A 24,044-nucleotide genomic window follows, 5' to 3' on the forward strand; every position below is an offset into this window, starting at 1 on the left:
GGTTTTGAGCCGGATGATCCGGACTGCTCGAACCTTATTGTCCTTTCCTTGGAAAGTGTCGATCACCTTCGCTAGATGTCATAATGCTGGTGGTGTGTTGGACTCCTTGACGAGCGCAACGCTGCCGATCGAAATGTTAGGGGTTGGCGTGGTCCACTTAGGACGCTGCTGATGCTTCGCCTCTGCTGACAACTGCGAATGTTGGATTCGTCCACCTACTCTTAGCAGGTTGTCCTTGTCGATGATTGGTGAGATCTTGACCAATTGAGATTGGTTCCCTAGAGCCTTGTTTGCGCGTAGTAACTGGATCTCCTGTTGAAAACCAGCTTGAGCGTGTTGCAGCCACCGAATCCTTGCTGCCTTGATCTCATCGAATGTTAGAGAATTCGATATTTGGTTCGAAGATGGGTGCTTCATGCGATGAATGAAGCGCAAAACGTAAGCAAGTGTGTGTATAAGCTTCAGCCAAGATGAGTTGCGATTGAGAAGCTTATCCCATGGGTTGTCCGTCGTGACATTCGTCTGCGCAGCTAGGCAGGTAGTTTTGACTTCGTCTTGTATGCGTTTGTCTGAAAGAGAAGTACAGTTATGAGTATTGTTCAACCTTTCCAAGAATTGTTCCTGGTCCCTCAGCCATGAAGGACCCTTCCACCATAATTGGAAGTCAATGAGCTCGGATACTCCCAAGCCACGGGATGCGCAATCCGCTGGGTTCGATTTTGAGTCTACATGCCGCCATGCATGCTTCGGGATGGTTTCGAGGATTTCTGAAGTGCGGTTCCCAACAAACGTCTTGAGTTGGGCTGGTAAATACGATAACCATGACAGGACTATCGTCGAATCACTCCATGCGTAGATCGTTACGTCGTTGTTCATTAGTCCAGCTTTTATGGATTGCAGAAGTTGACTCAATAGAAGTGCGCCACATAGTTCCAGGCGCGGCAAAGACTGCTGCTTCAAAGGTGCCACTCTGGTTTTTGCAGCAAGTATGGCGACCGAAATGGTTCCATCGTCGTTAACCACTCGGCTGTATACCACCGCTGAGTACGCCTTGGTGGATGCATCTGAAAATCCGTGCAATTCGATTCTCTGTTTGTCGCTTTTAACTAAGCGCGGTATCTGGAGCTTGTGAAGGTTGTCCAGATCAGCTCGCCATTTGAGCCAGTTGTTTGCTAGTTTGCTCGGTAGTTCGTCGTCCCAATTCAAATTCAACAGCCAGAGTTTTTGAAATAGTATTTTGAATTGAACTACGATTGGTGCTAATAGACCGAGAGGGTCGAATATACGTGAGACATCCGACAACACTTGCCTCTTGGTGCAGCGAGGGTCTTTCGATAGGTTTACATTGTACGCCAATGTGTCCTCTCCAGGGTGCCAATGCAGCCCTAGCACTTTGACTGGTGATTGTGAGGAATCCGTGTTATCCTCCGATTTGATGCGTTTGGTATTCGATACCCATTTCCCGAGCTCTAGGTTAGCACAGGACATCAGTTGGACCAGTTCGTCCCTGTTGCGTAGCAGCTCATCCTCACTATTTGCTCCAGTGAGAACGTCGTCGACATAGAAGTCCTCCAACACGATTTTTGCTGCGTTCGGAAACTCGTGCTTATGGTCAGCAGCTAGTTGCTCTAGCACTCTGACTGCTAGAAATGGTGCGCATGATGTTCCATACGTCACCGTGCATAGTTGGAAGTGCTTGATAGGATCTGAGGGATCCTCTCTCCATACGATTCTTTGGTAGTCTCTATGTTTTTCGCTCACCCATATTTGACGGAACATCTTGACTATGTCCGCTGAAAAGACGTATTTGTACATACGGAATCGCAAGCACACAGCAAATAGGTCTCGCTGAATACTCGGTCCGATTGAGAGCGTGTCGTTTAATGCCATGCCTTTGGCGTCTTGATATGAGCCGTCGAAAACCACTCTAAGTTTCCGACCCAATACGGGATGATGTGGCAAGTAGAAATTCCTACCCTTGGGAATTTCGCTCGGTGAGATTTCTCGCATATGTCCTAGCTCCTGGTATTCCCTCATGAACTTCACGTAGTCGTTACGTAATTGATGATTTTGTGCCAAACGTCGTTCAACTGATTTGAACCTCTGCAGCGCTCCTTGAAGTGTATCTGCGAATTGTGTTTCGGATACTTTAAACGGAAGTTCCACTATGTACTTGCCTTGTTCGTCTCGAGTGTGTGTTGCAAGAAAGTGTTTCTCCACCTCCTCGTCTTCAGGTTGAACTTCTGCCTTGCGTTGTATGCTCTCCAGCTCCCAGAACCTTCTGAGATAAGCATCGATGTCTATTGTCGTTGTGAGTGCCGTAGCGCTGCATGCGCGTGATGAAAGCAGTGATGTAATTACCCATCCGAAAATTGATGATATAGCAATGAGCTTTCCTTTGTCGTCGTAGATTTTTCTTCCAGTTATAACACTCCAAACGTGTTCGCTGCCCAAAAGAATGTCAATTGGGGCATTCGTGCTAAATTGCGAATCTGCCAATTGCAGATCGTTGAAAACTCGAAGTACAGACGCGTCGATGGTCTGCCTTTCCAATGATGACGTAATCTTTCCAAGCACGTGAGCCTGGACTACCAGCTGATTTTGCGAAATACGGGATTGGATGCTTATAGTGCTGCATCCCCTTGTAGTGTCTGCTTTGGTTGATGAAATTCCCGTAACCAGTATGCGTGATGGCGTACGAGCCAAACCAAGTGTTTGTATACAGCGTTCAGATATGTACGACAGTTCTGAACCCGTGTCCAATAGGAGTCGGCATGCAACCAAATCTCCCTTTGCGTTGCGAACGTTGACCATGGCCGTCGGCAAGGTGCTCCTGTTCCATCCAGTTGATTGTTGTGAATTTGCAGTGCCTTGTGCACATACCATTGCTGCAGAACCTTCTGCTTGTGCGATGTGACTCGTAGTCACCGTTGAGATGTGTGCGCTAGGATCCTCCTGATCCTCACCAGTTTGAGAGATTGTTCCAATAGCCTGTTGCGTGCGTTGCAGGTGCAACAGTGAGTGATGCTGACCTTTACATTGTCTGCACTTGAACGTAGATTTGCATTTTCTGACCCCATGACCAGGATTCAGACAATTGTAACATAGAGCGTTTTCCTTGGCAAACGAAAACCTCTGTCCTGCTGACATATCCAAGAATTGTTGGCATCCATACAGACGATGCTCTGTAGAATGACATTTGCTGCACTTGTTTCCTTCAAGTACAACCAGCGAATGTGTGACCTTCCTTCCCTTGTCACCGATTGAGGCTGTAGTCTTGCCTCCGATTGTTTCACGCTTGCTGAGCTCTAGTTCCTCGCAACGTGCATCCAAAAATTTGAAGAATTCCTCCAGTGTGGGTGAGTCTGTCTCCACACTGCGCTCGATCCACCTGCGTCGAGTATCTGCATCCAGCTTCTCCAGCGTCAAGTAGATGATCCAACAGTCTCGTCCTGTTTCCTCTATGGCATCCAAACCACGCACTATTTCATTGGCGCCGTCTGACACCTTCCGTAATGTTGCGGTATCCGACCTTGTTGTTGTTGGCAGCTTCATAAACTGCTCCAATAGTGAATTCACGATATGCCGTGGACGATTATATCTTTCATTAAGTCGCTCCCACGCAGTGTTGTAAGCTGAATCCGTAATAGCCAAATGTCGTACCAGATTTGCAGCTTCGTCGATCAGAAGAGATTTCAAATGATGAAATTTGTGCGTATTTGTCAAATTCGCCTTGTTGTGAATTGTGCTCTCATATATGTCTTTGAAAGCTGGCCACTCTGAATAATTGCCAGCGAACCGTTTAATTTGAATTTTAGGCAATTCGCTTTGAGCTGATGCCCCTACCATTTGAGCACTACCTGAATTCGCCGCGTAGGCGTCTCCTCCTTCAGGTCTCGACATGTTTGCAGTGGCTCGATTTGCCGCCAACTGCTCGAAGAGTTGTTGTTGTTGTTGTAGCAAACTTATTATTGCGTCGTTGTTTTGCAGCACGCCGCTGCCGTTTTCACTGTTCCCAATTGATGGACTAGGTCTTGTACCTACCATCGCCGAAAGTAATGCATGCGCCCTTAGATATTTTTCCTCGTAGAATATGTTGTCATGCTCCGGATCCACATAGCCATCTACTTCGTCGAGCATAGCTATTTCATCACCAAATCTATTGAAGTCTTTCCATGTTGTGTTGAGATGCTCCAGCCGCGAAGACACCTCTGCCCGTGTGGCGTTCGAATGTTGCGCGTCCTCAGCCCAAGCCAAGCTCCGTGTGATATTGGCCTTGAGTCTGGCGCGCCCTTTTGTCAATGCTTTTAATTGCTCCATGCCGAGAAACAATTACAAATGAGAACCAATGCACAGTAAACTACAAAACAAATCCGGATGCGAAGGACCAAACAATGATCCCCAACCGGCAAGACGAATGAGTAGTGGACTGTAGAGTAATATGTTCTTGTCAGTTTCGCTGTCTAATTGGTACTAAGAAAATTTTACATTTGTGGAACTTAACGATAGGTGTGTGTGTGCATACATGTTGTGGATTGTAAAGCTAGTTGGTATAGAAAATATAAAGATGACAATATGGGATAACTTATAAACTATGTATCGATAGTCCATTCCTAAACATCCCGGGCCACCCTGAAACACGGTTTCTGAACTGAGTAGTTTCGCAATTTTCGTTATTGGCCGGGTTTTGAGCCGGATGATCCGGACTGCTCGAACCTTATTGTCCTTTCCTTGGAAAGTGTCGATCACCTTCGCTAGATGTCATAATGCTGGTGGTGTGTTGGACTCCTTGACGAGCGCAACGCTGCCGATCGAAATGTTAGGGGTTGGCGTGGTCCACTTAGGACGCTGCTGATGCTTCGCCTCTGCTGACAACTGCGAATGTTGGATTCGTCCACCTACTCTTAGCAGGTTGTCCTTGTCGATGATTGGTGAGATCTTGACCAATTGAGATTGGTTCCCTAGAGCCTTGTTTGCGCGTAGTAACTGGATCTCCTGTTGAAAACCAGCTTGAGCGTGTTGCAGCCACCGAATCCTTGCTGCCTTGATCTCATCGAATGTTAGAGAATTCGATATTTGGTTCGAAGATGGGTGCTTCATGCGATGAATGAAGCGCAAAACGTAAGCAAGTGTGTGTATAAGCTTCAGCCAAGATGAGTTGCGATTGAGAAGCTTATCCCATGGGTTGTCCGTCGTGACATTCGTCTGCGCAGCTAGGCAGGTAGTTTTGACTTCGTCTTGTATGCGTTTGTCTGAAAGAGAAGTACAGTTATGAGTATTGTTCAACCTTTCCAAGAATTGTTCCTGGTCCCTCAGCCATGAAGGACCCTTCCACCATAATTGGAAGTCAATGAGCTCGGATACTCCCAAGCCACGGGATGCGCAATCCGCTGGGTTCGATTTTGAGTCTACATGCCGCCATGCATGCTTCGGGATGGTTTCGAGGATTTCTGAAGTGCGGTTCCCAACAAACGTCTTGAGTTGGGCTGGTAAATACGATAACCATGACAGGACTATCGTCGAATCACTCCATGCGTAGATCGTTACGTCGTTGTTCATTAGTCCAGCTTTTATGGATTGCAGAAGTTGACTCAATAGAAGTGCGCCACATAGTTCCAGGCGCGGCAAAGACTGCTGCTTCAAAGGTGCCACTCTGGTTTTTGCAGCAAGTATGGCGACCGAAATGGTTCCATCGTCGTTAACCACTCGGCTGTATACCACCGCTGAGTACGCCTTGGTGGATGCATCTGAAAATCCGTGCAATTCGATTCTCTGTTTGTCGCTTTTAACTAAGCGCGGTATCTGGAGCTTGTGAAGGTTGTCCAGATCAGCTCGCCATTTGAGCCAGTTGTTTGCTAGTTTGCTCGGTAGTTCGTCGTCCCAATTCAAATTCAACAGCCAGAGTTTTTGAAATAGTATTTTGAATTGAACTACGATTGGTGCTAATAGACCGAGAGGGTCGAATATACGTGAGACATCCGACAACACTTGCCTCTTGGTGCAGCGAGGGTCTTTCGATAGGTTTACATTGTACGCCAATGTGTCCTCTCCAGGGTGCCAATGCAGCCCTAGCACTTTGACTGGTGATTGTGAGGAATCCGTGTTATCCTCCGATTTGATGCGTTTGGTATTCGATACCCATTTCCCGAGCTCTAGGTTAGCACAGGACATCAGTTGGACCAGTTCGTCCCTGTTGCGTAGCAGCTCATCCTCACTATTTGCTCCAGTGAGAACGTCGTCGACATAGAAGTCCTCCAACACGATTTTTGCTGCGTTCGGAAACTCGTGCTTATGGTCAGCAGCTAGTTGCTCTAGCACTCTGACTGCTAGAAATGGTGCGCATGATGTTCCATACGTCACCGTGCATAGTTGGAAGTGCTTGATAGGATCTGAGGGATCCTCTCTCCATACGATTCTTTGGTAGTCTCTATGTTTTTCGCTCACCCATATTTGACGGAACATCTTGACTATGTCCGCTGAAAAGACGTATTTGTACATACGGAATCGCAAGCACACAGCAAATAGGTCTCGCTGAATACTCGGTCCGATTGAGAGCGTGTCGTTTAATGCCATGCCTTTGGCGTCTTGATATGAGCCGTCGAAAACCACTCTAAGTTTCCGACCCAATACGGGATGATGTGGCAAGTAGAAATTCCTACCCTTGGGAATTTCGCTCGGTGAGATTTCTCGCATATGTCCTAGCTCCTGGTATTCCCTCATGAACTTCACGTAGTCGTTACGTAATTGATGATTTTGTGCCAAACGTCGTTCAACTGATTTGAACCTCTGCAGCGCTCCTTGAAGTGTATCTGCGAATTGTGTTTCGGATACTTTAAACGGAAGTTCCACTATGTACTTGCCTTGTTCGTCTCGAGTGTGTGTTGCAAGAAAGTGTTTCTCCACCTCCTCGTCTTCAGGTTGAACTTCTGCCTTGCGTTGTATGCTCTCCAGCTCCCAGAACCTTCTGAGATAAGCATCGATGTCTATTGTCGTTGTGAGTGCCGTAGCGCTGCATGCGCGTGATGAAAGCAGTGATGTAATTACCCATCCGAAAATTGATGATATAGCAATGAGCTTTCCTTTGTCGTCGTAGATTTTTCTTCCAGTTATAACACTCCAAACGTGTTCGCTGCCCAAAAGAATGTCAATTGGGGCATTCGTGCTAAATTGCGAATCTGCCAATTGCAGATCGTTGAAAACTCGAAGTACAGACGCGTCGATGGTCTGCCTTTCCAATGATGACGTAATCTTTCCAAGCACGTGAGCCTGGACTACCAGCTGATTTTGCGAAATACGGGATTGGATGCTTATAGTGCTGCATCCCCTTGTAGTGTCTGCTTTGGTTGATGAAATTCCCGTAACCAGTATGCGTGATGGCGTACGAGCCAAACCAAGTGTTTGTATACAGCGTTCAGATATGTACGACAGTTCTGAACCCGTGTCCAATAGGAGTCGGCATGCAACCAAATCTCCCTTTGCGTTGCGAACGTTGACCATGGCCGTCGGCAAGGTGCTCCTGTTCCATCCAGTTGATTGTTGTGAATTTGCAGTGCCTTGTGCACATACCATTGCTGCAGAACCTTCTGCTTGTGCGATGTGACTCGTAGTCACCGTTGAGATGTGTGCGCTAGGATCCTCCTGATCCTCACCAGTTTGAGAGATTGTTCCAATAGCCTGTTGCGTGCGTTGCAGGTGCAACAGTGAGTGATGCTGACCTTTACATTGTCTGCACTTGAACGTAGATTTGCATTTTCTGACCCCATGACCAGGATTCAGACAATTGTAACATAGAGCGTTTTCCTTGGCAAACGAAAACCTCTGTCCTGCTGACATATCCAAGAATTGTTGGCATCCATACAGACGATGCTCTGTAGAATGACATTTGCTGCACTTGTTTCCTTCAAGTACAACCAGCGAATGTGTGACCTTCCTTCCCTTGTCACCGATTGAGGCTGTAGTCTTGCCTCCGATTGTTTCACGCTTGCTGAGCTCTAGTTCCTCGCAACGTGCATCCAAAAATTTGAAGAATTCCTCCAGTGTGGGTGAGTCTGTCTCCACACTGCGCTCGATCCACCTGCGTCGAGTATCTGCATCCAGCTTCTCCAGCGTCAAGTAGATGATCCAACAGTCTCGTCCTGTTTCCTCTATGGCATCCAAACCACGCACTATTTCATTGGCGCCGTCTGACACCTTCCGTAATGTTGCGGTATCCGACCTTGTTGTTGTTGGCAGCTTCATAAACTGCTCCAATAGTGAATTCACGATATGCCGTGGACGATTATATCTTTCATTAAGTCGCTCCCACGCAGTGTTGTAAGCTGAATCCGTAATAGCCAAATGTCGTACCAGATTTGCAGCTTCGTCGATCAGAAGAGATTTCAAATGATGAAATTTGTGCGTATTTGTCAAATTCGCCTTGTTGTGAATTGTGCTCTCATATATGTCTTTGAAAGCTGGCCACTCTGAATAATTGCCAGCGAACCGTTTAATTTGAATTTTAGGCAATTCGCTTTGAGCTGATGCCCCTACCATTTGAGCACTACCTGAATTCGCCGCGTAGGCGTCTCCTCCTTCAGGTCTCGACATGTTTGCAGTGGCTCGATTTGCCGCCAACTGCTCGAAGAGTTGTTGTTGTTGTTGTAGCAAACTTATTATTGCGTCGTTGTTTTGCAGCACGCCGCTGCCGTTTTCACTGTTCCCAATTGATGGACTAGGTCTTGTACCTACCATCGCCGAAAGTAATGCATGCGCCCTTAGATATTTTTCCTCGTAGAATATGTTGTCATGCTCCGGATCCACATAGCCATCTACTTCGTCGAGCATAGCTATTTCATCACCAAATCTATTGAAGTCTTTCCATGTTGTGTTGAGATGCTCCAGCCGCGAAGACACCTCTGCCCGTGTGGCGTTCGAATGTTGCGCGTCCTCAGCCCAAGCCAAGCTCCGTGTGATATTGGCCTTGAGTCTGGCGCGCCCTTTTGTCAATGCTTTTAATTGCTCCATGCCGAGAAACAATTACAAATGAGAACCAATGCACAGTAAACTACAAAACAAATCCGGATGCGAAGGACCAAACAATGATCCCCAACCGGCAAGACGAATGAGTAGTGGACTGTAGAGTAATATGTTCTTGTCAGTTTCGCTGTCTAATTGGTACTAAGAAAATTTTACATTTGTGGAACTTAACGATAGGTGTGTGTGTGCATACATGTTGTGGATTGTAAAGCTAGTTGGTATAGAAAATATAAAGATGACAATATGGGATAACTTATAAACTATGTATCGATAGTCCATTCCTAAACAGAATGCATATATCTGGAAAATTAAGAAGTTAAAAATAATTAAAGACCACTTATAATACTTTAAAATTAAAACCATTTTGAATGCGAAAACTTTTTTAAGCTGGCGTGATATCATTTTCGGGACTGGTTCAAAGCTTTTTACATTGTTTTTTTGTTTTTAAGCAGTATTCTAAAACTGGATATTAAGTTTATAAGATAATTCTCATTGTAAGTATATAAAGAAGGAAATATAATTGCCAATATTTATTTTTTTTTGCATTATCGCTTATTTGATACCCTGATATAATATACATTGTTCTATAGGAAAAGAAAAAACTATGCATTAGTTCCCCACTTCCACATTTTTATAAAAATTGGATCAATTTACCCATCAAATAAACACCCAGCATCGATTACATATTGACATTCCAACACAATTTGCATACCCAAGTACAATTTGCCGCCCCAGACTCATGCTTCAATCATACATATATCATCTCATCGAAAGGGTTACAGGTTCATTAGCCTACCACCTGACCTTGCCATTGGTCAAGAGAACAAGAAACTGAAAGTGTCGTCGACATTTTGTGTTCAGATAACGAGGAAAATCAATTGATTTTGACTTTTTTATTGCATAAATTAAATTTGCCTTTATTATTGAATGTCAATATTAAATCGGTTTCAAATTGATGCTTTGCATGACTTGGTGGGAATATGATGATAAATGGGCCTGGAAAACTTCACAGATATTTGAGATAGTAAACATTTCCGATAAGTAGGAGAATGAAGTAACTTAATCTGGATAACAGAGTCAGTTTACAAAAAGTTGGAAGGGTCTCAGGTGAACGATTATAAAGAAAAATACATTTGAGACACCCTGTATCCTCTTAAAGCTTACGTTGAAGTAAACTGTTAGCTTTATTTAGATTTTCAGATAATTCATGATTCATGAACTTGGCCAACAACCCCTTAACGTAACTTAGTAATTTCAAAAAGCTTTGCAATACTTGAAATCCACAAAGATCAAGTTCCATATATTTTCGAAATGCCATATCAGAAGAGGAAACAACGCCAATCACCACTAGTATTAACCACTTGGAACATATCATGATAGTAAAACTGATAAATTAGCCAAATGAATGGTAGAATATATTGATTACACTATGAAGAGGCACTTATCATAGTTTTTCAAAAATTATATAAAAAGGAAATACATCAAAAATACATCATAAGTGTTAAAATAAAGATTTTTATTCAGGTACAAAAATTCAAAACTAATAGCATAGTTTTATGAAAGGGTATTAATTGATGTATTCAGAAATAAAATGAATCATAATTGTTTTCGGCGCTTTCTTATCTCGTCTGGGCTCAAGGGGAGTGGGTTTGGCAGCACTTGGCCTGTCACAGGAAAAACCGCCGTCACTTTAGAAACACGAGTGTTTATCAATAGGTTTACGATCCAACTAACATGTGCGAAATTCCCAAAAAATTTTAAAAAATTTAGGGCTATTGATTGCTGGTAGAGTCCCCCACAATATCCCCGCTGGGATATAAATGGCATGGGAAAAGTTCCAGTCACGAACTCAGTATAGGGGTTCAATTTAGTCTATTACTCTGGCCGTACTTGTCCACTTCACGTCCAAGTCTCCGGCATTAGAGAAGGCGTACGCTCAATGCAATTAGGCATAACCGGTACTCGTTCGGGTGATAAGGATTGAGATAACTCGTGCGGTCGTATCATTCACATTACTATTATTCCGAATAGAGCCGAAACGATTTGTGGAAAAAATGGCACTCCATTCAGACTATTGGACACCTGCGCCACATTGTTTCGCCAGTCTGCGATCTACCGGCGCTCCAGTCACCTGTTCTGGACGCTTTTGGCCATCCTAGTTCAGCGAAACCGTCGACGAGTCCATCCGGCCAACATGCGTGACAAGAGCCAGGAGCCCTGCTGTCTGCCCCTCAAGGAGGAGTTCCAACGGTCAAGGTTCTCTTTGTACCATGATGATCCTGGCGCCTTCTGCCGCTCCCAGTGGCAAAGGGGAGACAGGAATTTAATTTGGCTCTTGTACCGATGGATCTTGGCTGGTTTCTTTGCCGGTGGAGTAATTGGCAGCATGGTGTCGACCTTCAACGGTGGCCGGTGGTTCATTTACCTTACGGATTGGGGCTTCAGTCTGTGCTTCTACTGCTGCACTTATGGCGCTGTGATAGCCACCATATACTTCATCAAGCCCTCTTACTTCGGTGAGTAATTCTTATCAGAAGACGTTAAGGTATTGAGTAATTTTTTAATCGAAAATGTAGGGATTGACGTAGTTGCTAAAATCGAAACATTCAAAAGATTTTCTTCCTTCAATATCCACCGTTTTTAGCTCCTGGCAGTTGGGCCTTGAGAATTTATTGGATATCCCATTATACAACGGTCGTCCTGGGAATGTTAATAACTCTAGTCTTTTGGGCTGCTCTTTATCCTTGTAAGTTGTGATTCTTTGATTGAAGAAATCGGTTGTAAAACTATATATACTTTCCAGCCATGCCTGGAATGGGAGCCGAGCTCTACAACTTATGGGCTCACGCTTTTAACTCCATATGCATGATTTTCGATTGCTTTATGGTGGCTTTTCCCACTCGTATCATGCATTTTGTTTATCCCTTCACCATTGGCATTTCCTACGGACTTTTTTCTTTAATCTATTTCTGGAGTGGTGGAGTAGATCCGTAAGATACATAAAAATGTAATTTTAAGATGCATCTACTAACCCATGGAAACTTTCTGCAGCATGGGCAACCGATACATTTACTTCATATTGGATTGGGAGCGTCCCGGTCTGGCCATAGGATGTGTGTGTGGATGCGTGGCTTTGGCTTTTGCTTTCTGCATTTTGGTCTTCGGCTTCTATAGATGGCGCATTGCGTTGCACAAATGCTGCTTCAAACAGCCCGATGAGATTCCAACCACCTCAGCACCTCCTAAGGAACCAGCTCATACAGTTTAATGGATCATTTTGGTAACTGAACTCCAAAAATCGATTATGTTTCATCAAATCCTGACATGGTCATTGAGGATTTTTGGGATTGCTTTGCCTTAAATAGGCAGAATTTGAAAATAAGTGACCAAAAAAAATATAGATTTTGTTAGTCAAATTAAAACTTATATTCATCCTTCACATTGAAATGGAGATATGTTGTATTTTAAATAATTATGAATGTAATTTTAATAATTGCTGGACCTGCCACGAAGAAAGTGATTAAATAATAAATGATTAATAAAATTAATAAATTAATTATTAATAAATACAAATTGACAATTATACTTACTTTATACACTGTTGAATTAATCCTTAGTATTATTTCATTCTTTAATTTACTTTAAACTTTATATTCACTACAGTATAAATGTTGTAAAACTTTTATCATATTTATTTAAGATTTGATTTGAAAAAAACTTTAATTTGTAGTTTAAAATGACTTCTATTCCGATTAGAATTAGCTGATATATTCCAAATTTACTTGATTAGCTTGGCTAATTCCATTCGACTGAAAATCATTCGATACACTCGAACTTTTATGGTTCTACTTTCAGCATTCGGGAAATCCAATGAATACAAGTGGTTAAATTCCAATAGCTATGAGCGGGACTCTACCATATGGGGTTCATGGTGTTGTGAGCCCTGAACTCCGAGACCTTCTTTAGATAGGTTTGACCGCCCTGACCGCGTCTAGCCAAAAATCCATGGCCACGTTGGGGGTCTTATCGGGGGTTTGCACTGGCCACGAATCAGACATAAACGCTACTCACCAGGATGATAAGAATCGAGATAATTCAAGCGGCGTCCATTACCCCCACCGATTACCTAAACACTAGCCAAAACTATATGTGGGAATACGGCAGGCTATTTAGAGTAATGGACACCTGTGCCTCCATCAGTCGGTAATCAACCAGCAAGGCAGTCACCTGTTTTAGATTTTTTTATTAGCACATAGAAAAATGGGTGATAAAAACCAGGAATCCAGTTGCCTGCCTCTAAAAGAGGAATTCCAGCGTTCCAAGTTCTCATTGGACTTCAAGGATCCTGGAATTTTTTGCCGCTCCCAATGGCAAAAAGGTGATCGAAATATAATCTGGATCCTGTACCGATGGTTTTTAGCAGCATTCTTTGGAACTGGTGTGATTTGGAGCATGTTTAAAATTTTCAACGGTGGTCGTTGGTTTATTTTCCTCACGAATTGGGGATTTTCTCTGGATTTCTTTACGTGCACCTACGGGGCTGTTGTGGCGACTATTTACTATATAAAACCCTCATTTTTTGGTAAGAAAGAAAGTCAAGAATGATAGCTCTTAAAAATGGTTGTACTTTTCAGCTTCTAACAGTCGAGCTCTTAAAGTTTACTGGATTTCTCACTATACAACTTCTGTGCTATCCATGCTAATTTCTTTGGTTTTCTGGGCTGCTCTGGCCAGTAGTAAGTGTTCTTTAAATTTAAAAAATTACGCATAAGTCCAACTGTATCTCGCTCACCTTTCAGCTATGCCCGAAGAAGCAACTGACTTGTATAACTTGTGGTCGCATGCCTTCAACTCCATTTCCATGATATTCGACTGCTTTATGGTGGCCTTTCCAGCTCGCATCATGTTCTTTATTTATCCCGTTTCGGTTGTTATTTTATTCCTGATACATTCTTTAATCTACTATTTCGCGGGCGGTACTGACATGTAAGAAAACCTTCTTATTCATCATTCTCCAACCTATATTTTCCTTTACCCCACAGGGATGGCAATCGATTTATCTATTTTGCCCTAGACTGGGCCCGTCCTGGATTAGCTATTGGATTTGTGAGCGCTAGTTTGGCCCTTGTCTGTTGCTTCGCTTTTGTGGCCTTCGGAATTTACAGATTGCGCATCTCCATGGTCAAATGCTGCACGAAAAATCAAGTGGAAGAACAACCAACCCGTGATACAGCTTCCAAACAATATGCTTAATCGATTAAATACAAATTTTAGAATTTTAATGAATTGAAAGCCAGAGTTCTGGGCTTGATTACAGTTAAGCCATTTTCTGAACCACGGCAAACTGCAGCGATTGGATTTGGTTGGACCATTTCTCCAGGGCATTATAACGCGAAGCACTGCTGTTGATCTTGTCGAGCTGGAGCACCTGATTGACCTGGTCAATGCGTCCCTTGATGGTACTGGTTAGGGAATAAAATTTGCTTTTATAATGTGTCTGTATATTTTATTTCCGTACTCACTCGTCTAAGATGCAGGACACCAGTAGACTCTCCACTTCAGTCGGCTCGATATTCAAAGCATTCGCAATGAAGGGTATAGCTATGTTTTTATATGGCCTGATTAATTTGATAAGCACCTGTGTGCGAATGTTGCGCAAAAGGTCCTCGATGTGCTCCCGAATGAACTGGTCGGCCATGATGTTGCTGCGGTGCTGGCGCAAAATCGTTTCAAACTCATTAATGTCATTGTTTTGGTAAGAGTTAACCAAATTGGTCATGGCTAGGATTTCAGGATCGTTCTTATAAGGCTTAGCTTCCTGTGAGTCGAAGGGATTGATGCCGGACTTCATTAACCTAAAAATCGGTTTAAAAATTTAAAATTCGGAACAGGAATTTAAAAGGCAGTATAATTTACATATTAGCCAGGACCAAGTACTTTAAACAAGTGGTTCTCCTTGGTGATCCGCTTTCATCGTAGTTTTTGAAAGCCTCAAAGAAATCTGTGTGAGCTTTTTCGAACTCGCCCTCACGCAAATGCATTTTGCCACCGCACTCTCGGATCACGCCCATGATAAGAGGATGTGGAATGGCCGACTTGATGTGCAGAGATTGTTCATAGAGAGCCTTTAGCTTCTTATTGTTCTTCTGCACCGTGTACATCTGGATCTCCAGGGCGTAGATCTCCAGCAGTTGTGTGCCTTTCTTGAGATCGTCTTCGCCGTCATCTGTTTGACAGCTCTGGTGCAGCTGCTTGAGTATCTTTTGCAGCTTGGTGAAGTCACTACGGTCGAAGTATAGCTTGCCCAGCTTAGTGTTGGTCTTGAACCACAAGCGGTCGTTTTTGGCATCCCGCAAGGCGTCCAGGGTGGTCTCGTAAAAATTCTGAAGCAGAGCCATCTGAAATATAGGAAGTTGTTAGGATTTTTGGCAGATTTTTGGGCGGACCAAAATTTTGTATCACCCTTGAAGCAATCGCAGGAAGGCAATTGCTTTCACTCACATTCTTCGACGTGGATATGTAATCCAGTATAGAGTTGATGCTCTTTTCAGAGTGATTTCTGGTCACAGCGCTCTTGATGTAGGTGAGCAGCTGCTTGTAGCGCACCATCATCTCATCGTAGTTGTTCTACAGGATAAAGGCGTTATAAACTGATCCCAATCCGACTATTTAATGACCTACCAGCCTAAAGTTGATCTTGATCATCTGCTTCAGCGCCTTGAATCCCCACTCGCCCTTCTCACCATTCTCCAAGTCAAGCACCTTTTGGAAACTGGCCAGAGCCGCCTTTGGTTCCTCCTCCTTTAGGGCCTTGCTGTTGTAGTACTGGTTCTCCAGGTCCACATCGGGCTCCGAGTTGCTGTCCTCAGAGTACTCCTATTCATCGAAAATGAAAACAAAGAAGCCGGCATTAAGTGGTTGTTCGCTTTCGAAACGAATATTCCCTGTGCGTACCAAACCATAATCTTCATCGTCGTCGCACATAAAGTCATCATCGTTGTCGGACATTGTGCAGATCTGTGATTAAAAATATGCGTAATTTACTATTTTTTTGTAACAAAAACTGTTTAGCAAAAAATTTAGCGCTAGAGATTTAGCTTTAGAGCTGGAAAACTGTCGATAGAGCTATCGATTACACAAATCCTCAGAACACAATCGATGATAGAGTTGCCAGGCATGTTGTTTTGTTTGGTATTTTTTTTCTAGAGGTGGGTGTCACAGTTGTTTCTAGAGGTGGGTGAAAATGTAGAAAATACAACCGAATTCTGATATATCGCGCAAGGTCTGACTAGCACAACAAAATGAGGTGAATAATTTTATATCTTTTTTGGTTTTAACTTAATTGGCAACAAAACACAGCCTGACCAAGCGACTCCTGCACATTTTCTCCCGTTGTAGCTACGCCAAGAGAACGCACCCTTCGGCAGATCGTAATTCCCAGCCGATTTCAGAAGCTCTTCTGGCCCAGGTGGACCGGCAGAAAAAGGACTTGCAGCTGCTTGAGATAGCTTCGGGATCGGGGCAGCACGCGGGATACCTGGCTCCACTGTTGCCCAATATTAGCTTCCAGCCGACGGAGTTCGAAAGATCGCAGTTTGATTCCATTTCCGCATATGCCGGAGACTGCGCTACCGGCAACATCAGATTGCCATTCTTCGTGGACATTACTCGGGAACCTAAGGATTGGGATGAAACACCTGCCCCGGCCAGCTACGATTACATGTTTAACTCCAACATGATGCACATCAGCCCTTGGGAGTGCTCTGTGGGACTCTTCCGAGCTGCTGGGCAGATGCTGATTCAGGGAGGTAAAATGTTTACCTACGGCCCCTATGCGCAGGATGGCATCCTGACGCCCCAGAGCAACGTGGATTTTGACCGGAGCCTGCGGTCGAGGGATGCCTCATGGGGCATCCGCGACATTAAAGATCTGAAAGTGCTGGCCCAGGAAAACGGCCTGCGGTTGGAGAAAATCGTGGATATGCCGTCGAACAACAAGTTTCTGACCTGGCTTAAGTCATAAAATAGTGCACTAGACCAAAAGCTCCCCTTGATTGATTAGCCCTCTTAGATAACGTCTGATAGCATCGTTGACATCGTTTATTTGGTGGCAATAAATTTTGTTTTATTGAGCGTGAGTGGCGTCTCGTCAAACTAGGCCAAGTGGATATGGAGGCGAGGTGAGTGTGCAGGGATTGACCCTGAAAGTGCAGATAGTTTCAAAACGGCGGACTCTATATAAAGACGGGATCGGATTGCACAAGCACCACTAACTATCGATCGATCCCCATAGGTGAAGACATGGCTGGAACTAATTTAGAACTCACCGGTTTTCTGCTCCTTGCGCTCACAACTCTGACTTTGGCGATTCCGCCGCGACGACCACGCCTAGATGGCCGTATAGTGGGCGGCCAGGAGGCGAACATTAAGGATATTCCCTACCAGGTCTCTCTTCAGCGGAGCTATCACTTCTGCGGCGGCAGCCTGATTGCCCAGGGTTGGGTTCTAACCGCCGCCCACTGCACCCAGGGCTCTGCCATCGAATTCTCCCAGGTACGGATTGGCTCCTCGCGTACTGCTGATGGGGGCATCCTGGTCGGTATCAAGCGGGTGCACAGGCATCCCAAATTCGATGCCTATACCATCGACTTTGACTTTTCGTTGCTGGAGCTGGAGGAGTACAGTGCCGCGAATATAACGCAGGCCTTTGTGGGACTGCCCGACCAGGATGCAGACATTGCGGATGGCACTCCCACTCTGGTGTCGGGTTGGGGTAACACACAGAATGCCCTGGAGTCTGCGGCCGTACTGAGAGCAGTCACCGTGCCGAAAGTGAGTCAACTGGAGTGCACGGATGCGTATGGAGGATTTGGCACCATCACGGATCGTATGCTGTGCGCTGGACTCCCTGAGGGTGGCAAGGATGCCTGCCAGGGAGACTCCGGTGGACCCCTCGCCGCCGACGGAGTGTTGTGGGGCGTCGTTTCCTGGGGTTACGGGTGCGCCAGGCCGAAATATCCGGGTGTCTACTCACGTGTGGCGTCCGTAAGGGAGTGGATCGCCTCGGTCAGTGGTGTTTGAGTTTTTTTTTATATCCCTGGAAAGGGGATCGGTGTTTATAGGGCATATATTTTTAAACTTTATCATAATTGTAAAACGCTGGTTGCTCAAAACCTAATAAAGGTAAATGTACTCAATGCTATAAGAGTTATAAGAGTCAACACAAGACTCCTTCAAAATTGTGCCATAAATTTAGCTTCCAATAATTTTAATAATTTTATTTCGCAGTTTTTACCAAAAACGCTTCGAATGTGGTAAAAATTTCTATTATTTTTGTAGCCAATTCAATAAAGCACTTGTCCTTCTGCAGCTGCTCCTCTGCTGGTCCATTCATCTTCTCCGAACTGGAGCAATCGACCCAGAAAAACCTTAAAGCCAAATATTGACAGTCGGGCGGAAAGGGGCTGACCACATATCATATCAATAACTGCAGTCGGAGACGAAGAGCAAATTTACTTAATGATTGGCCCGAAAGCAAATAAAAGTTTACAAGAACAGGAACGACAATGTTGGCTTAGGTAAAGTGAATTGATTGGGTAGAAGTGGCCATGTGGGTCATAAGTTTCAGTTTCGAGAGGTTTACCATTGACGTCGACCATTGATGGGGTCCTCCTCAGTTTTGGAGTCTGCGTTTCCCGCTTTACCAGTTCCGTTTTCCTAGTCGCACTAATTGTTGATTAAATGCTGCAGATGACTGCGAGTGTTTCGTGTCCTGCTTTTCTTCTGTTTGGCGTTTCCGACCACTTACTTGGTAACCTTTGCCACGTCTCTCGTTTGACTGTTTTCCGTCCGCCATTTAAGGTTGCCATAGGACTCTGAACCACAGGTGCTAACAGGGGGAGGACCAGGTGAATGGTCGATTGGTCGATGGGGGGAAATTGCCCACAAGGTGTGTCAGTGTATGTGAGCGAACGCCTTGTCCTTTGGGTCATTGCAATTTTGCACGTGAACTTGTTAACAGCAAGGAGCATTGCGGAAAAAACACGGAAGAGAAGTCAACAAAGGCAAGACATGAAGTGCAAATTGAACGGTTATGTGGAGATGGGTTATCAAGACTATTTTTGGTTGCACTTTTACAAAGTGCTTAAAATATGGGTCAATATAGAGGATACTTTAAGGGAGAAATATATTATTTAAGGCTCCTATTTTCAAAAATATAGATTTTCCTCAAAACACCTATATTATGGCAATTATTTTAGCTTTTAATGTGCCGGATTCAATAGCTTTATTGCCCTTTGGATATAATATACATGTTTTTTATATTCCAAACAGAAATGAGAGCCTTCTCTGTATCCTTTTAAAGTGGCTGAGCTCCTGTTTAGAAGTGCCGACCTCGACTAACGACTTGTGGCAGTAGTTAGGCTGCTTTGTTATTGTTTTTCTCGCTGGACTACTCCCCCTGTTTTCTTGTTTTTCACCCGTTCTGTTTCCATTTTTTCTTCTTGCAGTTTCATTGGAGCCACCGAGACATAGAAAATGTAAAATTTGTTTGTTTTCTCTCATTGATGTTGAAAGTTTTTGCAGCTGCTGCAGACAATGCAATGAGTCGATGCCTGTATCCCTCCGCCGTCCACTCCGTATCCCCTTTTTGGTCTCTAATTTTATCTGGTGGCATGTCAGGGGACTGTCTTATTATTATAGTTTGTCGATTTGTTTGCATTGTAGTCCACATTGTTGTTCTCTTAGCCAGTCCTGTCTGTGAGGATGTACTAATGTGTTCTTGTGTGTGTCCAGCCAGCCCAACAACAAGGAGTTGTAATAAATTGTTTTCCAGCTTCTGTAATTTGTAGTGTGCACAACAAATATTGTCAATGGCATACACAATCTTGTCAATCCTTGTTTATAAGACATTCTGGAAAAAAATATTGCATTTTATGCGGAGACAAGTTTATGGAGTTGGTAAACATTTTAAAGAATATATAAAATGTTAACATATAATACCAAGTCTCGAAATCATGTAATAGAAAAATTAAATACATCTGCTTTGGGTCCATTCCGGCTTGTCTATGACTTAGTTGGATGCGTATTCTTGATCTTCCGGGATGTTTCCATAGCTCGTTCTACCCATGTTACTGTGTGTGTTTTTTATGGAAATAATATTCTTGTCAGGATTAAAAAGGATACGTGATCGGAATATGAATGCAATGTGCATGCGGGAATGTGGCCTGGTCCTGCCAGAAGCGGAACCAAAAAGGCGAGTACAAAAAAAGACTAAAAAAAAACGGAATAGCGGGAAAAGTAGACAAAATGGAGTCGCAACAGGACTAAAATGTAACTGTCAGACTCGTCGACTTTTGCTATCGACGTCGACTTTTCGCCTGACGCATATCTGTATCTAGGTTTGTGTTTGTATTTGTCTTGCCACCGCTCTTAGCCACTTTCCGCAATGCCGGGCCGCCGCCGTCTCCACCATCATCATCATCGTCGTCATCATTTCGATGCTTATCCTTGCTTATTGTCCTGTCAGAAAAACGCTCGCTTCTAGTTGTTTCGTCCTATTTTGCTGTCTTTTTTTCTAATTTTTAAGAAAGCATATTGTAATTCTGTTGTTTACCTGTTTGGACACAAGGATACACGTATTTTTAAAATCTCAGCCGCAGGCGTCCTTTTTTGTGTACCGGATTGGAGTGCTCTTGTACGTTGTCTTCTGCCTCCTTTTCCATTGCACTCAGTCATTTGTCCTGTCATTTGTAATATTTCCTCACGCATAGTTGACAGCGGCTTAGCATTCTTGTTGTTATGGTAGCTACTTAAATATTCGTGGCATGTCCTGGCCAGTGGCCACGATTGTGATGTATGATTTTCAATTTCACCTACAGCTAGTCCTTTTCTAATTTAGGTGAAGCTCTTTCCAGAAAAAAGATGTGTTTCCTCGAAGTTTATCCTTGGTTTAGATAGGAGGACAAGTTAAACTCAGATATGAAAAAGATTAAGGTCACAAATTGTATAAAAAGGAATAGAATGGAATAGCTTCCTTACAAAAGCAATTTCATTAGTAAAATCATATTTTGAATCATATTTAAATTAAATAAAATTGTATATTATTTAAAGATATAATTATTTTCTTCGTTTGATTGATTGATTGATTAGAAGCATTGGAATTTAATCGTATATATTTGACCTAAAACCTGAGAAAATAAATTCCATTCAGTAGACTCAACCAATGTAGACGTCCTCAAATATATATGGGGGTTTACTCAACGGCACAAAGTGGTTCCCTGACTCAAATGGGGATAAAGCATATTGATATCGTAATCTAATCTTTATAGAGGTTATAAAATATACTTCATTTATCGGCAAATAGACGACTACAAAATGCGGCTCTCGATTGCAATCGCGTTAGTTTATATTTAGCAAAAGTTGCGAAAACAACTAAAACAACCTCAATCAAAATGTGGAAGAAAGTGACGTTCGCTGCTGTCCTGGTGTCCCTTCTGGGCGTGCAGTTCGGTAAAAGAATTAACCAAAATTTGACAACGAATCGTCGCTTATGGAATATATTACTATAATAGCAAGTTCGCTAAGCTGCTACAGTTGCAACAGTCCCTCATCTTGCCGCAGTCCTTCGACACAGTCCTGTACTAATGCCACTGCTAATGCCAACAAGGACTTTCTGGCTACCTACCACAACAATGTGCCCACCGTTAATGGTAGCTTGACTTTTGCCTGCGCTAATCTCACATACTACTTCCAATCAAGTAAGATCATAACCAGTATCTGCCTAACCACAAATATTTCATACTCTGTTTCTCTAAACTTTTTCAGACTACTCCACCACATCTGAGTTCTTGGGTTGCGTGCATCCCGGCACTAATGTCTGCCAACTGACTTTGACGAATGCCAATTCTTGGTCGAGACGGTGCACCACTTGCACCACTGACTACTGCAATCCTGCAGCAACCTTCAGTGGAAGTTTCTTTACCATTGTGGGATCAGCGATTGCTTTGCTCCTGGCCAAGGCTCTTAAGTATTAAAAGTCAAATGCAGTATTCAACGATACTTTAAATTTCTATAATTTATTAAATTGATTAAAATTTTATCAAATTGAAACCGTGTTTATACCGCAAACTATTTTTAAAACGGACTTTTAGACATTTATTCAACATGCACTATTTATCATTTATGGTAGTTTTTAACTTTAGTGGTATGAATCACAAATTTGAAGAATTTTATGAAAGATTATCAAATTGCAAATTTGTTGTTGCTTGTTGAATAAATGTACTTCTAAATTGTAACCATGCGAATCTTAAATGAATTTGCATTTTGGCTATATTTATGAGTTTTGGAAGTTTTTGGACGTATCATGAAATCTTGCGAAACAATTAGTCCGAAAATATCCCCTTTTCAATAGCTACCAATTGAGTGAGCCAATATAATTTTTTATGGCTATATAGTAGTTAGCATATCAGTTGGGACCAGAATTTGTAGCCGGTGACTAAGTGGCTTAAGCTACAGATAATACCAGGAATGCATATGGAGAGTAGAGAGTGAGGTCTGCGAGAGTTTCCTATATGGTTACCAGGCGGTAGACGCTTTAAAAAGAAACAAAGCACCGTATCTTATAAGTATCAAGTATAATAAATACACACTAAAATTGCAAACCAAAAATTTCTGAATTAAAACCATAAGGGAAATCCCTTTGAATTCCCCTCTCTTAAAAGACTGATCGGGCAGCTTGTTGTGCGGCATATAGTGATCGAGATAAACTAATCTTTATATATTTACTCTAGCTTATCGCGTCTCAGTTATCTGCGAAAAATTGAGTAAGGTGCGAGAAGTGCTATATAAAAACGCAGTGAAATTTTCAACACCGATTAGTTTACGAAGAATACACCTGTAGATAGGATCGTTTCAGTACCTTTAGTTAAAAGTCTTAGAAAAATGAACGCAAAACTTGTCATAGCCGGCGTGCTGCTTGCGTTTGTTTGTGTACAATTTGGTAAGTCAAACGGACAAAAAATACTACTTTACGGAAACTTAAATTTTTCTACATCCTTTCATAGCCGATTCTTTGGTTTGCTATACTTGCACCACTCCCAAGGACTGCAAGAGTCCCAAGAAAGTCACCTGCACCAATAACGCTGCCAATGAGACCTCCAATTATTTGAACGTCTACCACCAGGGAGTGCGAAATGCGACAAGCACGAGGTTTGACTGTTTGGCTCTTAAGTATACCTGGAGTGAGTTTTTACCGTAAAATATTTTCCCAAGATATTCCGAAATAAAACAAATCTTTTATATAGACAACGATGTGATCCATCAGCTTCATGGCTGCGTACATCCAGCAGTTGGAGCCTGCAGTTTGTCTCTAAAACCGGCCTATTCTCACTTCAATAAGACTCGATGTGTTCTCTGCTCCGGCAATAAGTGTAACAAGAATCCGGCTGGAAAAGTAAGCAGCAGCAGCATAACCATAGCAGCTAGTATTGTGGGCATAGTATTGGCTAAGATCTATGCATAGAATATATTATAAGCTTAGGAAATAAACCGAAAAAATACTTTTTTTTTTATAAATTATAGAACTAATTTCATGCGGTTCTTATCACATTTTCGATAAGATTAGGTTTTTGGACTTCCCAGAAGTTCACGCTTTTGTCAAAACTTCACAAGACCATAATCGATTTTTCGATTAAATTTTATGGTTTTTAGTTGTACTTCGGTAGCTTAACTCTCAACTTTTATTACTCTTGCCTAGACTTGTTATGGAGAATCAACACTTTTACAAAATCCATGGATTTTTGATGTTTCCTTTAGGTTAGTTAATATTAAATACTCTCTGCTTAGTAAGTCAACCGATAATAGCTCTCTCTGATTCACATCTGTTTTCACACAGTTTCGAGATTACTAGCCGGAGTAGGGAGTCGATCACACTACCCAAGGAATTGTGAGCAAAATAATTTTTTGTGGTATATTTATTTGGAAAACAAGACCAATCCTCTTGCGAAAATACCATTGACTGGTTTGGATGC

At 43.0% G+C, this 24,044-nt stretch overlaps 9 protein-coding genes across 10 annotated transcripts; 6 read left to right on the top strand and 3 right to left on the bottom strand.

The window, feature by feature from the left end:
* Nucleotides 1–78: 78 nt before the first annotated feature.
* On the bottom strand, nt 79–4,320 carry LOC123257381. The gene is made up of 3 exons (XM_044716201.1): nt 4,045–4,320; nt 1,287–3,558; nt 79–1,172 (listed from the first exon to the last, which is right to left on the bottom strand). Exons 1-3 carry the CDS (start codon nt 4,318–4,320, stop codon nt 79–81), a joined length of 3,642 nt encoding a protein of 1,213 aa, XP_044572136.1.
* A 441-nt stretch (nt 4,321–4,761) lies between these two features.
* Nucleotides 4,762–9,003, bottom strand: LOC123257382. Its single transcript, XM_044716202.1, has 3 exons — nt 8,728–9,003; nt 5,970–8,241; nt 4,762–5,855 (listed from the first exon to the last, which is right to left on the bottom strand). Exons 1-3 carry the CDS (start codon nt 9,001–9,003, stop codon nt 4,762–4,764), a joined length of 3,642 nt encoding a protein of 1,213 aa, XP_044572137.1.
* A 268-nt stretch (nt 9,004–9,271) lies between these two features.
* LOC6505337 (protein rolling stone) lies at nt 9,272–12,724 on the top strand. Its single transcript, XM_001964806.4, has 4 exons — nt 9,272–11,531; nt 11,660–11,761; nt 11,819–12,005; nt 12,067–12,724. The coding sequence occupies exons 1-4, from the start codon at nt 11,210–11,212 to the stop codon at nt 12,281–12,283; spliced, it is 828 nt and encodes a 275-aa protein (XP_001964842.1). The 5' UTR covers nt 9,272–11,209; the 3' UTR covers nt 12,284–12,724.
* A 468-nt stretch (nt 12,725–13,192) lies between these two features.
* LOC6505340 (protein rolling stone) lies at nt 13,193–14,507 on the top strand. The gene is made up of 4 exons (XM_001964807.4): nt 13,193–13,597; nt 13,650–13,751; nt 13,815–14,001; nt 14,058–14,507. The coding sequence occupies exons 1-4, from the start codon at nt 13,276–13,278 to the stop codon at nt 14,266–14,268; spliced, it is 822 nt and encodes a 273-aa protein (XP_001964843.1). The 5' UTR covers nt 13,193–13,275; the 3' UTR covers nt 14,269–14,507.
* On the bottom strand, nt 14,273–16,161 carry LOC6504772 (COP9 signalosome complex subunit 2). Its single transcript, XM_001964808.4, has 6 exons — nt 15,970–16,161; nt 15,697–15,891; nt 15,517–15,642; nt 14,932–15,413; nt 14,538–14,870; nt 14,273–14,477 (listed from the first exon to the last, which is right to left on the bottom strand). Exons 1-6 carry the CDS (start codon nt 16,021–16,023, stop codon nt 14,333–14,335), a joined length of 1,335 nt encoding a protein of 444 aa, XP_001964844.1. The 5' UTR covers nt 16,024–16,161; the 3' UTR covers nt 14,273–14,332.
* A 62-nt stretch (nt 16,162–16,223) lies between these two features.
* LOC6505342 (UPF0585 protein CG18661) lies at nt 16,224–17,153 on the top strand. 2 transcript variants are annotated; one of them, XM_001964809.4, is made up of 2 exons: nt 16,224–16,321; nt 16,414–17,153. In XM_001964809.4, exons 1-2 carry the CDS (start codon nt 16,317–16,319, stop codon nt 17,036–17,038), a joined length of 630 nt encoding a protein of 209 aa, XP_001964845.1. In that variant the 5' UTR covers nt 16,224–16,316; the 3' UTR covers nt 17,039–17,153. The 2 variants fall into 2 exon arrangements, with proteins under 2 accessions (XP_001964845.1, XP_014760475.1); XM_014904989.3 differs by having other exon boundaries at nt 16,231–16,321; nt 16,375–17,153.
* Nucleotides 17,154–17,316: 163 nt separating this feature from the next.
* On the top strand, nt 17,317–18,212 carry LOC6505350 (trypsin-1). Its single transcript, XM_032455142.2, has one exon. It carries the CDS (start codon nt 17,317–17,319, stop codon nt 18,094–18,096), a length of 780 nt encoding a protein of 259 aa, XP_032311033.1. The 3' UTR covers nt 18,097–18,212.
* A 3,188-nt stretch (nt 18,213–21,400) lies between these two features.
* On the top strand, nt 21,401–22,125 carry LOC6505351. Its single transcript, XM_001964811.4, has 3 exons — nt 21,401–21,525; nt 21,588–21,773; nt 21,841–22,125. Exons 1-3 carry the CDS (start codon nt 21,468–21,470, stop codon nt 22,047–22,049), a joined length of 453 nt encoding a protein of 150 aa, XP_001964847.1. The 5' UTR covers nt 21,401–21,467; the 3' UTR covers nt 22,050–22,125.
* A 737-nt stretch (nt 22,126–22,862) lies between these two features.
* LOC6505355 lies at nt 22,863–23,594 on the top strand. Its single transcript, XM_001964812.4, has 3 exons — nt 22,863–23,014; nt 23,079–23,255; nt 23,319–23,594. Exons 1-3 carry the CDS (start codon nt 22,957–22,959, stop codon nt 23,534–23,536), a joined length of 453 nt encoding a protein of 150 aa, XP_001964848.2. The 5' UTR covers nt 22,863–22,956; the 3' UTR covers nt 23,537–23,594.
* The last annotated feature ends 450 nt before the right edge of the window (nt 23,595–24,044 follow it).

This window comes from Drosophila ananassae, chromosome 3R (assembly GCF_017639315.1).
Source record: "Drosophila ananassae strain 14024-0371.13 chromosome 3R, ASM1763931v2, whole genome shotgun sequence".
In the NCBI taxonomy this organism is placed as follows: Eukaryota; Metazoa; Arthropoda; class Insecta; order Diptera; family Drosophilidae; genus Drosophila; species Drosophila ananassae.